Raw genomic sequence first — 15,660 nt, forward strand, 5'->3', positions numbered from 1 at the left:
ATCAAAATTCTGTATTTGAAAATGTTAAAAAATGCGCAATTTTTCAACATCATCAAAACGATTTTTATTTTTTAGCCTTATTTACAGCATTTTGAAAACAGAATATATTTTTTTAAGAAAACCTCATGATAATTTTTCATTAGCATAATTTTCTAATGTACTTCCCACACATGTAGGTACCTATGATAATTCATAAGTCTTTGAAATATCTTCTTATTTTCTCTTTCTCATAAACTAATTGATCTGTCAAAACTTCCAGTACAATACAATATTATATGAGATACAGTATTTTGACAATACAGAATTTTGAGACACAGTATTTTAAATGTACAGTATTTTTCAAATACAATATCTAGAAATAACGTGGTCAATTTGAAGGAAAAAACTCATTTTATAGTCAAAGATAACTCCAAGATCTTTTTTTCTCGTCAACCTTGGTAATGGATGATTATCAATTTTGTTATTGAAACTAAATGAAAATAGAATCCTAAAAACATGTAACAACACTTCATTTCTTAATATCGGAATATTAACAATGCAGTCGATATCAGTTTGAATTTTACTGTCATCTAATGGAGACCTCACACAGCTAAAAATCTTTAGATCATCGGCATTTTAGAGACACTTTACATATGAAATATAATTTGGCAAATCATTAATAAAAAGAATAAAAAGGAGTGGCCCAAGGTGGCTACCTTGTGGTACACCTGAAAAGTTTATTTTTTCATTTGATAAAACATAACTCAATTTAACATATTGACTACGTCCAACTAAATAACTTTTAATTCAATCATGGAGAGTCGAGTGAAATCCTAGCAGCTCAAGTTTTTTTTTTTAAAGAATATTGTGTTGCACACGATCTAAATGCCTTTGAAAAGTCAGTATAAACAACGTCGACTTGCAAGCGATTTTCTAAACAACCAAAACAATAATTCCTAAATATTGATAAATTGGTTGCCGTCGACCTACCATTCATAAAGCCATGATGCTGAGAAATATGATTTCGAACTAAATTGTAGAGGTTATGTTTAACAATTGGCTCAAATACTTTTGGGGTTAACTGAAGTTTAGCAATAACTCTATAATTTTCCACAGATTCCTAAGATCTAGATTTATGCAGAGGAGTGATCAGAGAATGTTTCAAAGTATCTAAAAATATACCTTGTCGCAAAGACATGTTAAAATATAACACAGCGGGGGTGCTAAATTGTATATTTACAAAATTTTAGAAGAAGTGGAGAAATATTATCTTGGGTAGCCGAGAAACTGTTGTCCAGAGGTAATAAAACTGACAACACATCATCTAAACATCATCATAATTTATTCTCAAATCAGGAAACTTTTATTAATAAAATAAGGCATAATTATTACAAATATCACATAAGTTCTTTCAAAATTTTCTTGAGAAATAAGACCAACTTGGAATTAATTTTACCACAAAAGTTTAAAATCAAAATTCTTTTTAAATAAACATACAACTTTCTATACACAAACGCTCGAATATTTGAGCTTACATCTAGTGGAATGATAGTTGGCCTTAATTCTCTTTACAAATTGAATTAAAGCTGAAATTACATCATTCAGAATTGGGATTCGGAGGTATTTTCCTTTGAAAAAGTTACCGGCAGTATTTTACTTTCTTAAAGTGCTATTAAGGCGAATTTGAAATTCAGCACTTTATTTTATCGTATCCGTGAATAACATCGTAATCAGTAAATTGTTATTCGGATATCGAAAAACTATCATAAATGTTATGAAAAATCTAATGAAAATATCATGCAAGTTTGTATCACGAAAGAATTCAGAGAAAGCCTTTTTTAGGGATTCGGAAAACTTGGCGATTCAAAGCATTTGAAACCATGTCTGTTTTGAATATGTGGCAACAAAAATTGCTACGGAAACATATGTCACTCAGCGTAACGTGAACGTAAACGACATTTATCATGAAAATGGCGTCCATTTCAAAAGTTACAAAAGAAGTGACGCAGTCCTATTTTATGATGCATTGTGGTAATTTGTATAATATACCGCTTTATTTTTGAAGAGATATTAGGTGCTTCAAAGCCTTCCAGATTGTCACCACAAAGTGGTTGAAGTGTCTTATAGACTTCAATAAGTGAGAGTTATCACTTTAAATGCTTAAACGATGGGACGTCATTTAATAGAGAGTGATCTGGTCGTATACCAAGACTCACGATACTGCACGACCGAATGGAATTTGCTCGCCTTCACTAAGATTGAACCGAAGGCCGACTAGGGTATAGTTCTCATCACTGATAAGTCCAGGTTTCGTCCACGCTCATTAGACGGACTTAAAACAGTTGCACAGTGGGCAGGCATGGTGTGGGCAGGAATTTCCATTTACGGATAATAACCGGGCTGTGCATAGTGGAATGATCGGTGAACTCGAATTATTATATCACAAACATTTTGGAAGAATATGTAGTTCCTTTCGCACCATTTACAAGACAATGCAAGCCCTCCACCTTGCCAAATGCATTACGGACTACTTAGAAGAAGTAGAAATCGATGTGTTGGCTTGGCCTGCCATGATCTCGGACATGAATTCCATCGAATATAGTTTGAATCTGCTGGAAATTTTTTTAAGAAAATGGCCTACTCTTCCCGAGGCACTAAGTGGGGTGAAATCTGGTCAGATTGAGAAGTTCGGACGAGCGACGCGATCGACGCGATGAAGGTTCTGCCTAGGCGAATTAAACCTTTGATAGATGTTAGGCGAGGCAATACCCACTACTCAGTGAACAAAAACTCATTTATTTTATGTTTTATTTAAAAGTTTTACCCATTTCTTTATTTTGTACATAAATTAAAAATATTAATAAACAATACTCTATGAATCATTCAAGCCCCGTATTAACTTGGAATATCTGCTATACTTAAATTTGACGCCATTTTCGAAAACAATGATCTCACTTCATACGGAAAGCTGCTATAACAATATCGGATACTATGGCGTAAACGCATTTTGTTGTTATTGAATTTGTTACAATATTTTCTTTTGGCAGAATTAATATGAATTTAAATAGATTTTTAAAGAGATTATTATTCGATGGATATTTATGGTGGAAAACAGCTTTAGGAAAAAAGGGACATATTTAAAAGAATATAAATTAGATAGATTATAAATGGGAGAAACTGTGTAAAGCTGTTTACATTCTTGATGTGCCCATTGAATCAAGAATCTCTTTTCCTTGCAACGATTTTAGAATTTTTCCTTTTAGTTTAAGGTGTTGGAAAACAGAAAGATTTATTTTAATTCCATACAAAACATTAGGAGACATGGTTATGAGACAAAAAAATGTTAGTCTATTACTTTCGAGGCATATAGACAGGCAAAAGTAGAAAACTCTTCAAGAATAATAAATTTAACATGCCCGTATGACTCAAACATCATCTTTTCAAAATTTAATTTTATTACTTTTTCAGGGACTAAAAAAGCGTAGTTATGATAAAACTTTTAAGAACACTAACAAAATTCAAATAAAAAATGAAAGAAATTTAGGAAATAAGTAAAATCTCAACCAACAAAAATTAAAACTGTTACAAATCTTTGATGATTGATTAAGGAATACTTAAACTTTTATTAACAATATGTTTCGAAAGCCCATACTGTTTCTACTTTTGACATATCTTTAGAAAGTTTGACAGTTTTAATTATAAGAAATCTGAAAACCTTTGCTTTGAAACAAGAACAATACCCATATTTACCTATTATATTAAAATGGGTATTTCTTATGGCCTTAGACCACTCTAGAGTCTGGAAAAATAAGTTTACCTATACACATACATTTACTGACTAGCTGCAAACCGCGGTGGTACAGCAAACGTCTTTTAAATTAAATACTTTTAATAAAAAACATATTTATTTGGATAAAGATTAATATCATCACAAGATAATGCTTGATTTTGAAACAAATTTGCTTACCATACAAAAGTTAACAGTAAGCCAAATTTAAATGACAAACATAAGTATGCTATTATAGACTATAAAAGGTATACAAAACTGTTAGACCTATACTTTAGTTTAGTAAAACTTTAACCATTTCCACAGAGCCCGCAGTTTAAGCTTTTAAAACGGACAAAATCTCTGATATTAAAGCATTCTTTATTAGTGCTTAGTTCGTATTAGTTACAGAAGGCCTTAAGCCTTCCTCAATTAATCTAACCCTGAAATAATTTTTTAAATCGATCCATTAGTTCCTGAGATTAGCACGTTCAAACAAACAAACAAACAAACAAGCAAATAAACTGTTCAGCCTTATAATATATTAGTATTGTTTTCAGAGTAAAATAATGGCGGCGGTGTAGCGCTTTTGCAATGACCATCTTTTTCAGGGTCCACGGTCTTTTCCATTACATACAAAAATTGCTAAAGAAGCAGGTAGAATTTTGTGATATATTGATTTCTGCAAACATTGTGCACTTCTAAAACGAAACGTAAAAACTTGCTTCAAAAATCGTTACAATATTGTTAATAACCGAATAATAAAATTAAAATTCGAAAGCTGTTTACTCAAAGGATCTTCCCGTTTACAGTTTTTCGATACAGCCTAAAAATATTATATCCAACAAATTTTGATCAAAAAGCTTGATATATGTACTTAGCACCTCGTAAATCTATAATTTATTCGTAATATATCATTTGATATTCACCAGAGAGAATAGACTCTTGGTCGCTAACCCTACTATCGGATTTTAAAATACTATACGTTTCCTATTTTAACACTCCAAAACTTTACTTGAAAAACTCATATATCAAACAAGAACATATCGTCAGCTTTTGTCCTTTAATTAAAAAACCCCTATCCATTATAAATAAATTACTCACATTTGTATATTCAAGTGTGGTGCAGTGTCAGTTCTTAATTCTCGAATATACATATTAGAAAACCCCATTTCCAACCCCAAAAACTGGGACATAAATTCCAACTTGCTTTTCTCTGCCAACAGTCTTACAAATATACAAACATATAATAATAAATGAGTAAAATATACAAAACACAAAGTCCATATACCCACTCTACATACAAAAATACATATATGTAAAAGAGCTCATAAATATTCTTATCGCACCACGAAATTATAATAATTCTATACAAAAATACAACAATACACTCGTACACTACCTTACCTACATGTTTCGTTATATTTGCCTCAAAAGGATAAAAGAGTAGATATTGTATGGAGTACGTTCAGTTATGTGCTGAACACATAAACTTTATGTACCCTTGGAATGTTCTATATCGTATATACCTACATACAGCTCACCCCATATCAAACCCTTACTGACTCGTATGGTCCCGAAACTAACCCTCGACGAGTACGAGGACGACAAAAGCCCTTTCGAAAAATTATGTCGGATAATAAATTTTCCCGACTTACATATAAACTCGTCGTAAATGTAGTATACAAAAGCATAGGGCGAAACGAAAAGGAAAGAAGCTTTATACATTTGAAGTATCCAATCCAAATGAAAAGGATCTCATCCCTTTTATGAACAATATGCCACACGAGGAAGAATTATGCGCAATGCTCACGTTGTCGTCCTCTTAGTTGTCGTCGGGCGTTCATTTATTCACATGATTTTGGGACATAAATGCATGAAACTTTACATATAAACGAGTACAGAAAAACGAAGCCGGACAGACTTTAATAACATCGGCCAATATACGCCATCATAGACTCGAACAAAAGAACCCAACAAAATTTGGAGACATCCACGTCCGTCCTTTCAGTGGCGTCGTCGTCTAAGAGGCGAAGGAAAGTTGAGTCCTTTTTTATGCTATGTATAAATGTTTGCATGTCATGGCAACTTGAAAACTTATTTTCTCAAACCCTTGTTTAAAACGACCTTTTTGTGCTAATAAATTTCTTTTTACATCCTTCTTACGCCGCCACCGCCATAGCTACTCGACGTCACGACGGACAAAAATATCGACAATGTGGTTTTTGTTTACATACATGTACTCTGTATTGTATAAACTACCTTACCTACATATATGTAAAGTCTAAGAATGGTTTTATTAAAAAGAGTACTTAGGGTTGCCATTTTTATGATCCATCACGAGGGAATGAGAGATTTTAATATTCATGTGAAGACCCTAACTTTAGTGTCTATGTGGACTTTACATATTTTTGAGCTAAATATTTATTCTATTTATTTTGTATGATTAATTTTTACCGACATTTCTTTATTTTTTAATTACTTTCAGGACTGGAAGCACAAGTACAGGAATCTTCTAAGGATCTCTATTGGTTCTAGGTTGTTTTATTTTTCATCTTCTTCCAAAACCTTCTAAAAATAAAACAATGGATGCGAGAATGTAAATTTATGTAGGAAATGAGATATTTCAAAAAAGTTATTGAATCAAGGCTTGAGAAAAAAACTTCTTTTTTTAACTATGCATAAATATTTATTTCATTTCTTAACTTTTCTTTCTAAAATTGTTTTATTTATGTGCTGTTTGCAAATATGTAACCATTACAAAAAAAAAAAGAAACACCATCACTCAGGCTGTAAAAAGTGTACTTTTTAAGTTAAAAAACAATCAAAACATCAAAAAAATGTATCATCAAAAACGCATATAATTGTTAAACTCTTGTAATATATTTAAATAAATTTTAAAAAGGAATTCAAAAATAAATTAAGAAGAACAAACCTCTCTGTACGTAATACATATAATAGAGAATTGATAATATTTCTTTTTTTCGTGCAAAATACCACTTAATTTACAGTAGACCAAAATATTTTATAAATTTAGTTAAACAAAATAAACAACATAAATTGTATAATGTATAAAAAAAGCAAACATAAAAAAAAATAATGTTTAAAATTTAAAACTGTATAAATTATTATTATTATCATTATAAAATAAAATAAAAATGCAACAAAAAAAAAAACACAATATACATTAATTACATAAATTGTATAAAATTTAGTAGATAATAATATTAAGAATTAAAATGTTAAATAGTAAAACAAAAAAGCCCAACTTCATAAAATTATATAGAAAATATACATAAATATGAAATTTAATATTATATATAAATCATTTTATTCTCTGAATATTATTTTATTTATAATTTAAAACAAAATACTCTGTGCAACATCATCATAAAACATATACGTTATTTATTTCTCTGGCTTTTAAAAAAAATCTTTCTTTTTAAGAAGAAGGATAAAGGGTTCTTTTGTTTAACGAGCCCGGACTTAAGGCACACAAAAATTGTAGATACATTATTACATAATATAAAATAGGTATATATGATGAATTATTATTATAATAATAATTAAAGTATAAAATGAACGAGTGTATGTGTATTATTTTATGATTATTTTAAAATTAAAGTGTACATTAAGGAAATTCAAAACAAAAATGAATTAAAAGAGAAAATCAATTTAAAAAAAATAATAAATAAATTGTTTTATTTAATCTTTTTACAATTGTAAGTGCCAACACTTTTATTCAATTAGAAATGGCACCACCTTCACTCTGTACAGAAAGTCGTACGAATCTTAAGGGGCAAGTTATACTTCCTATCATTGAAGTCAATCCTAAAAAAATTTCAATTGATATTTTATTGTTTTAAGTTTTTATTAGAAATGAAAATTATGTACTGATCGATTGGAAATTACTTAAAGAATTTTATTTTGAGAAAAAAAGTTAAACGGAAATGCATTTTTCTGGACAGATGATTCTTTAATGTCAAAAAATTAATCAAAATTTCCTAATTCCTGTTTAAAATCTTAATTTTATAAAATTTAAGCTCAAATGACAGGTTTCTGTCAAAAATTCTGATTCATATGACATATTTCTGTCAGAAATAAATGTGAATTATAAACATCACATATTCAGATGATAGATTTCTGTCAAACAAAAATTGTTCCGGTGCACTTTTATCAGGGATGTCAGCACGTAACTTGATACAATCGAGGACTGTCGATCAATTCAAAACAAATTATTTTTGATAGCACATAATTTGAGACCAGTTCTATTGTGACTTTGTGTTGACTTGTGATGAAATGTCAAACAAATTTTCTTTGAAATTATTTCATTCTAGTTTGAATTTCAATTTTTTTTTCGAAATGTTTTTCTTTGATTCGGAGAGTGAAAGTGAAGGCGAAGAAGTGTCCCGTACTAATATCAAAAGAAGATATTTGAGAGATAATAGCAACCCATTCGAATTGAGTAAAAATGATAAATTCAAAAAGAATATAAAGATCATTTTTAAAACAAAATTTTGTTAGCTTTGTGCAGCAGTTTAGAGTCAACAAGGAATATTTTCACACGCTACTTAGCTCATTAGATCTTCCAGAAGACAGAAGAAGAACATCAGTTCCACCAATTCTACAACTTTGTGCAACATTAAATATCCAAGCCAGTGGGAGTCCCCAAACCAATGTTGAAACAAATGTGTTGACAAGTATGACACAGACAACAGTTTCGAAATCCTTTCGTCGAACGTTGAGTCTCCTGGAAAATAAGTATTGCCCGCAATGGATTAAATTTGATAGGCCTCAATTTGGTGACAGCAAGGAGTATTATTATAGGGCTGCGTTGATGGTACTCATATTCCTATTTTAAGAATAAAACAAAACGAGCACATCTATTTCAACTGAAAAGGGTTTCATAGCTTGAATGCAATAGTGGTTATATTATGAACTCAATTTTACTTAATAAAATGTACATTGGTCAAAATCTCAGCCTGTTTTTTATTTATTGACTATTTTTTTCCATTTTTCTGATACAAAAATCACTGCCGACGATAACTAATTTCTGTCGAGTGAAAACTTTTGTTCCAAACGTCAATTTGAAGTTTGAGTGCCGCCAAATCTGACGAAACAAACGAGGACACTCGACTGAACCAAAATGTATGCTGACAAAAGCTCGATTGTATCGACTAAACTCAGTTGTATCAAGTTACGTGCTTCACAGCAGCATTATTTTCAATATTAGAAATTTTGAAAGATCGTCTGTCAAAAAAGCATTGATGATTGGTTTAATGGGCCCCTAAGAGTTTTATCCGAAACATGTCACAACTTCCAATTTGGTGTTAGAAGTATTGAAGATCTATGTAAGGCTTCGATTACACTCAGGGCCGCTACACGTAATGTACATCGAATTTGAAAAACATTGTTAACAGAGGATTTCTGATTACTTTATTAATAGTGGATTTAGGCATGGTAATGTTTTTATAACTAATACTAATTTTATCACTGCTAATGTACAATTTAAGTGGAGAGATTTGTTTGAAATCTGAACGATAATGAAATAATTCTTTTGTCAAATTTATAATTCCTTTTGGGAGTAGTAACTCTACCGGAGGTGATGGAACCTGAAATTAAAATTGGTGCGAAAAAGTATAATGCAATTATGACATATCACACGGTATTGGAGACTCTTTGGTTTCGTTAAAATTGTCATTTTACACAACGAAACAAAATTATGACTAAATTTTTTGGTGTTCTTCTTTTGATTTGGTGAATTTGAACTGGTTTAACTCTTGTATCGGGTTGAAAAAGGTTGTAAAACATTTTTTTCATCAAGAACTAATGAACAAAATTAAAGGACTATACACATGAGAGTGACCAACGAATGGTCAAAGAATGAACGAACATTGATTGAATGACATTTCTTTCACATGTCATTACTCTTCATTACATATGCACAAGAAGAACTACATTGAAATTGTTAGGTTAAGACTCGCGCCATTATTTTATTCGTTGAAGTGTGGATTGTGTGTGGAACTCAAATTCAGTTTGACAGTTCGTTACAATTCACGATTTTGTTTTCTTAAGTTGATCTTATTTTGTCAATAAAATGAAAAAATGTATTACCTTAAAATGTTTATGTTAAACTGTCAAAGTGTTTGGTATTTTAAATTTCAAATCTTGAATTCACATTTCGAACAAACAATGGGCAGGTTCAGACGACAAAAGGGACTTGAAAATTAGGCAAGTTACTAGTATTTGATTGGCCAGCTGCCAAAAAAATTACCTTCCAATTAAGGCAACTTAATGGAAAGTTGGCTGGAAAGTCAGTCAAGAAAAATCTCTCTATCTATTAAGTCAAGTCTACTTCTATCAAAATGACAGTAGATCATGTTTTTTCATTCAACCGAAAGTTGAACTTTATTAATTATACTCTATGATTTTTTTATTTTCTGCACAACTTTATTTAATGCTTTCTGTAAAAGGATTCCTTGTCAATTTGGAAAAGAAATAACTAATATTTCTTTACAATGTGTTTTGAAGACAGGAATTTTGTTCGTACTTTTTGTCCTATAAACTTCAAAAAGAGATTTGGGAAGTAAAGTTCTGAATTTGAAATTTATGACGCTTGAAAAACTAACTAGTTGCCTTGGTCAAAATGTACGTTCAAAGAATGAAGTTGACAGCAAACGTAATCCCTTATGTTGTTTGAACCTGCCCAATGACAAGAATATACGTATTGTTATTCGCTAACAAGTTATGGGTAGGTGACATTGGTTAAGGTGATAAATGATCGTTTTGTACTGTCAAATGTGGAAATCACAGAGCTTTCCGTGTGTGATTCAACTCCAATTAATTTTGTTTGGCAATATTAAATAAAAACTGTCAGTGTGAGCACTAGGAAAGGGAGAGAGGTTGGAAGGAGATGTCGGTGCACATTGGTTTGGAATTCCTGAATATTGCAATAGCTGGGAAAGAGTGTGGCAAGGCATTCCACATTCGCATAGTACGGCTAAAGAATGAATTTCTGTACTTGACAGTACGACCGAAGATGGGCTCGAGGGTATATTGATGAGCATTCCTAGAAGCGCGAGTATTACGGTTGAACTGTTAAAGGGGAGGAATGCACCTGGCTACTTCTCTAGAGCACAAAACATTAAAATAACGGTACAAGAGGGTGAGACAAGAAACATGTCGACATAAAAACATAAATGAACTTATGATGATATTATCATCTATCAATTTAAATAATCTACGTTCAATACTATCCAAGAGGCTTAAGTAAGTTGCAGGAGCACCAGCCTAGAGATGGGAGTTATACTCAAGCTTTGGACGTATGTAAGTCTTGTAGATAATAGCTAGATCAGATCATTCCACAAGAGGTGGTTGGTGACACACATACGGAGAATATCGAGGTGTTCAGTCTCATTGATGCAAGTGCCATCCATGGATAATGGCAAAGGGGGTATATCACGCTTTAACGATACAAGACAGCATTGGGTTTTAGAAGCATTAAATTCCACGCGGTTTTTTAATCCCCCATTGAACAATGCTGTTTAGGTCGGAATTTTATGAGCTTATCATATTTTGTCATTGCAGTTCCACATCCGAAGAAGAGCGGTGTGAATCTGAAAACGAATATGAAAAGCTAAGAGTACTATCGTCAGCGAAACAATGTATTGGATTAGATGTTGCAGACAGGAGATCATTAATAAAAATGAGAAAGAGTGTTGGAGATAAAACAGAGCCCTGGGGCACACCACCATTTATTTTGTGGTTTTCAGACTTGAATCCATCCAATACAACTTTTATTGAACGAGCTCTTTCTCTTACTGGAGAGTTTTTAGATGAGAAATTTACTGATATGACACAATGGTCAGATGTGCCTAGAGGAGATAGAACACTAATAGTGTACTTACCAGGGTCAGAGGTAAGAAACAAGTCAAGAGTGTTTTCTGCTCGACCTACCACGTCCGATATTCGAGTGGGCTCGTTGACCAGCTAAGTTAGGTGGTTTAACTCAGCGAAGATCTCAGCACACACACCTTCTGGTGTTGACTGGCCCGAATGTTGAAGCCTAAATCAACTGCTACCTTACACAGCCTAAATGAAAAATCACCTAGGTTGATTTCATCACAGTTATTGAACACATCCTTTTGTTGTTGAGTGCTATATTACATTTGACAGCTTGATGAATATTAAGGCTGTATGCAAATTGTTCTTAATTAAACAATTAAAGTTGATAATGGAAGCAAAAACATGATTTAGAAATGATTTCTGACGTCCTTTCTTCGGTTTATTTAACCCACTCTATGTTCGTCAAGTTTCGTTTAATATTTATTAGGATACATTTCAGTCGTTCGTCATTAAATTGTATTTGACACTTGAATAAAAACGCATTCAGAAAAGGACAATGGAGAACCCAAATATGAAAGGTTTTGAATTAACTCAGTCATTCTTTTATTGATTTTTTTTTTTTTATTTTCACAGTTGAATCTATTATTTTGACAGGTAGCTTCGCAAGCAAGAAAACCTTAATATAGACACGTTTGGTACTTTTGCTAATGTTCGTTAGGTTTTTGACATAAGTTTATTGTTGTTGAGACTTAATGGAAACTTAGGATTAAATTAAACTAACTTTTTTTTGTGCCATGATACAAATATTGTATTGTTCTATCAACGCATGAATGTAATAGGTAACTCCATTTCCGTCGGGAAAAGATAACATCTTCTCCATATTTAAAATATGAACGCATTCCTAAGTTTCTGCGTGCACAATCTTTCAAAGTTCTTTTATACCATCACCATAAACTTCGCATACCAAATCACTATCTCATGTGCCAAATTTGGTAATTCAGTGTTAAAAATTGTTCGACTATACCAACGATACACAATTTAGATAGTTGGAAAATTCTGCATGCACCTTAACTGCAAAATCCCAGAAGCATTACCAACAACAAAAACTAAATACTACATTACCATCACCTATAACTAAACCACTGACGATCAGCGCCAGTGCCAGCGCCAGCGTCAGCGTCACCATTTGAATCACAAAATATTAATTATATTCGGTGAAAAATCAATTTGATATTCATTAAGAATTCGATCATCGAGATGTTTATTTATTCAAAGCGATCGCATTCCATTCAGGTTTATACAGACATCGAGGGGGGTTCATTATGCGACGATGAGATATTATCCATTCTCGACATCTTTCTCGTTTGTAACGTTTAGGTAAGGTAGAGTAGAGTAGGTAAGGTACCCCTATATACAAAACTGAAGTGAGCACAAGTCCGTCCACCACATCAAGCGCCGGCTCCAACTTCAATTCCAAAACCAACTTCAACTCCATCTCCAAGCTCAATGATTTATGATTAATCAAAAGCCGATAAATAAATTCGATTTATAGTTCGATGATCGTCATCGTCATTCAAGTTGAATATGAAATTAATTTTTTGTGAAAGCGTTTATGACATGAAATGGCGCATAGGTAGGTATAGGTTAGGTATAGCATCGGCGCAGTGTTCATATGGTAGACCCCATAGCCAAGCCGCATCTTGGTGATTCGATAATCCCGCAGCATAGAATCTAGATAGAAATAAGGTAAAAGGTACTCGTATATCGTATAGCGGACATCGAGATGTTAAGATACGCGTCTTGAACGTCTCTTGCCCGTTTGTTATTGTTGTGGTTTTTGATGGTCGATATCATCGTTTTGAAGAGGCAGAGGGTAAAGCAGCGCGCAACGCATCGGTGGCGGGCTGCTGCAATTGATGACATAAATTTTCGAAATATCGACATGTTTCAGTTTTAGTTCAGTTCGATTTTAAGTTGAACTGAACTCTGTGTGTTTGCAGGATGAATGATTTGAAAATTCAGAAAACTTAAGGTGATGCTGATGCTTCCCTACCGCTTCTTCTTCTGTATATGGATGAGATGTGATCGTTTTGCCTTGCGTCTGTCGATTTCGTTGTCTTCTTTCAATCGTAGAATCGTCATCTTCAGCCAGCAGCAGCCAGCGCAGCGTTGGAATAATATTTAGGAGGCGGGAAACGTTTGCTTCCTCCGGAGCTTCTTCTCATGGTCCGGTCGTTTAGAGGCGTATTAGCAGTTCAGATGTTCGGGTGATAAGGAATGTTTTTTGGGTTCATTTTTTAGTCTTTTAAGACAGCACGCAGCGCAGCAGAAGCAACGCTGGGAAGATTTCTCATATATACGATTTCACGGTCGTGCGGTGTGTGGCTACTTGTTGGATGGATTTTTGTTTTTTTTTTCGTGACTTTTTTTGTTGTTACTTTAATGTTCGGTTGACACTTCATTATCAAAATTTAGGAGATAAATTCTTATAAGTGATTTTTTAAAGGTTTTTTAATTTTTATATATTTTCTTCTTCTTTTCTTTTGAAACTAAAGAAGGCCAAACGAAAAGGTATAAAGATTTATGCTATCCATAACTTGACTGTGTGTGGTTTTGATAAATTAAATGTAATTAATGCAGTCGCCTTGGAGAAGTTTATAGGTTCCTATCCCACCTATCATTTTATGGGGGGAGATTTTGGTTTGATTAATATATCATTAAAAGATTGTGTTTTTATTAATTTGCATTTGCATTAACTTGTTGATGAAACGAAGTCTTGTAGAACAACTTCTGAGAGTGTTTTGTTTTCTTTTTTTGTTTGTTTTAAATTATACTTTGACCTAAAATAAATTATGTGAAAATTAGTTAAAGAGACAGAAGTGCTTGTTTTTAGGTCTTTAGGCAATTTCTAAATCGCTTTTATGTTTTAGGAGACCCTTCTATTGTTATACTTTTTTCTATAATCATTTTCCAAAGTTTTATTAATTAATTAGGTTATGGAGTTTGGGAAAATTAGAGAATATACCTTCAATTTCCTGTTAGCTATAATTCATGGGAGTTATAAGTACGTGAAAGTAATCTTGCATTTGAAGCAAAGATTGTAAAAATTATTAAACTGCATTTGCTGCTTATAAACGGTGATTTTTTAAGAGCTTGAGAACTTTAAAAAAAAAAAAAAAACGCATAAAATTTGCAAAATCTCATCGATTCTTTATTTGAAACGTTAGATTGGTCCATGACATTTACTTTTTGAAGATAATTTCATTTAAATGTTGACCGCGGCTGCGTCTTAGGTGGTCCATTCGGAAAGTCCAATTTTGGGTAACTTTTTCGAGAATTTCGGCCGGAATAGCTCGAATTTCTTCGGAAATGTTGTCTTCCAAAGCTGGAATAGTTGCTGGCTTATTTGTGTAGACTTTAGACTTGGCGTAGCCCCACAAAAAATAGTCTAAAGGCGTCAAATCGCATGATCTTGGTGGCCAACTTACCGGTACATTCCTTGAGATGAATTGTTCTTCGAAGTTTTCCCTCAAAATGGCCATAGAATCGCGAGCTGTGTGGCATGTAGCGCCATCTTGTTGAAACCACATGTCAACCAAGTTCAGTTCTTCCATTTTTGGCAACAAAAAGTTTGTTAGCATTGAACGATAGCGATCGCCATTCACCGTAACGTTGGGTCCAACAGCGTCTTTGAAAAAATACGGTCCAATGATTCCACCAGCGTACAAACCACACCAAACAGTGCATTTTTCGGGATGCATAGGCAGTTCTTGAACGGCTTTTGGTTGCTCTTCACTCCAAATGCGGCAATTTTGCTTATTTACGTAGCCATTCAACCAGAAATGAGCCTCATCGCTGAACAAAATTTGTCGATAAAAAAGCGGATTTTCTTTTTTTCTTTTCTAGGGCCCATTCTTGCACGAGCTGTATTTTATATGGTTTTACACCAAGATCTTTGCGTAAAATCTTCCATGTGGTCGAATAACACAAACCCAATTGCTGCGAACGGCATTAATTGTTTGCTCACTTGGTCGATTATGTAGACCATAAATCGGACGTAAAGCGCGAAA

The 15,660-nt window shown here is 32.7% G+C and overlaps 1 protein-coding gene across 1 annotated transcript in view; it reads left to right on the forward strand.

The window, feature by feature from the left end:
• The window catches only part of LOC129951077 (protein vestigial), a 57,874-nt gene extending 51,055 nt beyond the window's left edge, over positions 1-6,819 (forward strand). Inside the window, exon 7 of the mRNA XM_056063087.1 lies at positions 6,234-6,819. Within this exon, the coding sequence (XP_055919062.1) occupies positions 6,234-6,283 (50 nt within the window). The 3' untranslated portion in view covers positions 6,284-6,819. The remainder of the gene's footprint in view (positions 1-6,233) is intronic.
• The last annotated feature ends 8,841 nt before the right edge of the window (positions 6,820-15,660 follow it).

Source organism: Eupeodes corollae, chromosome 3 (assembly GCF_945859685.1).
Source record: "Eupeodes corollae chromosome 3, idEupCoro1.1, whole genome shotgun sequence".
NCBI lineage: Eukaryota > Metazoa > Arthropoda > Insecta > Diptera > Syrphidae > Eupeodes > Eupeodes corollae.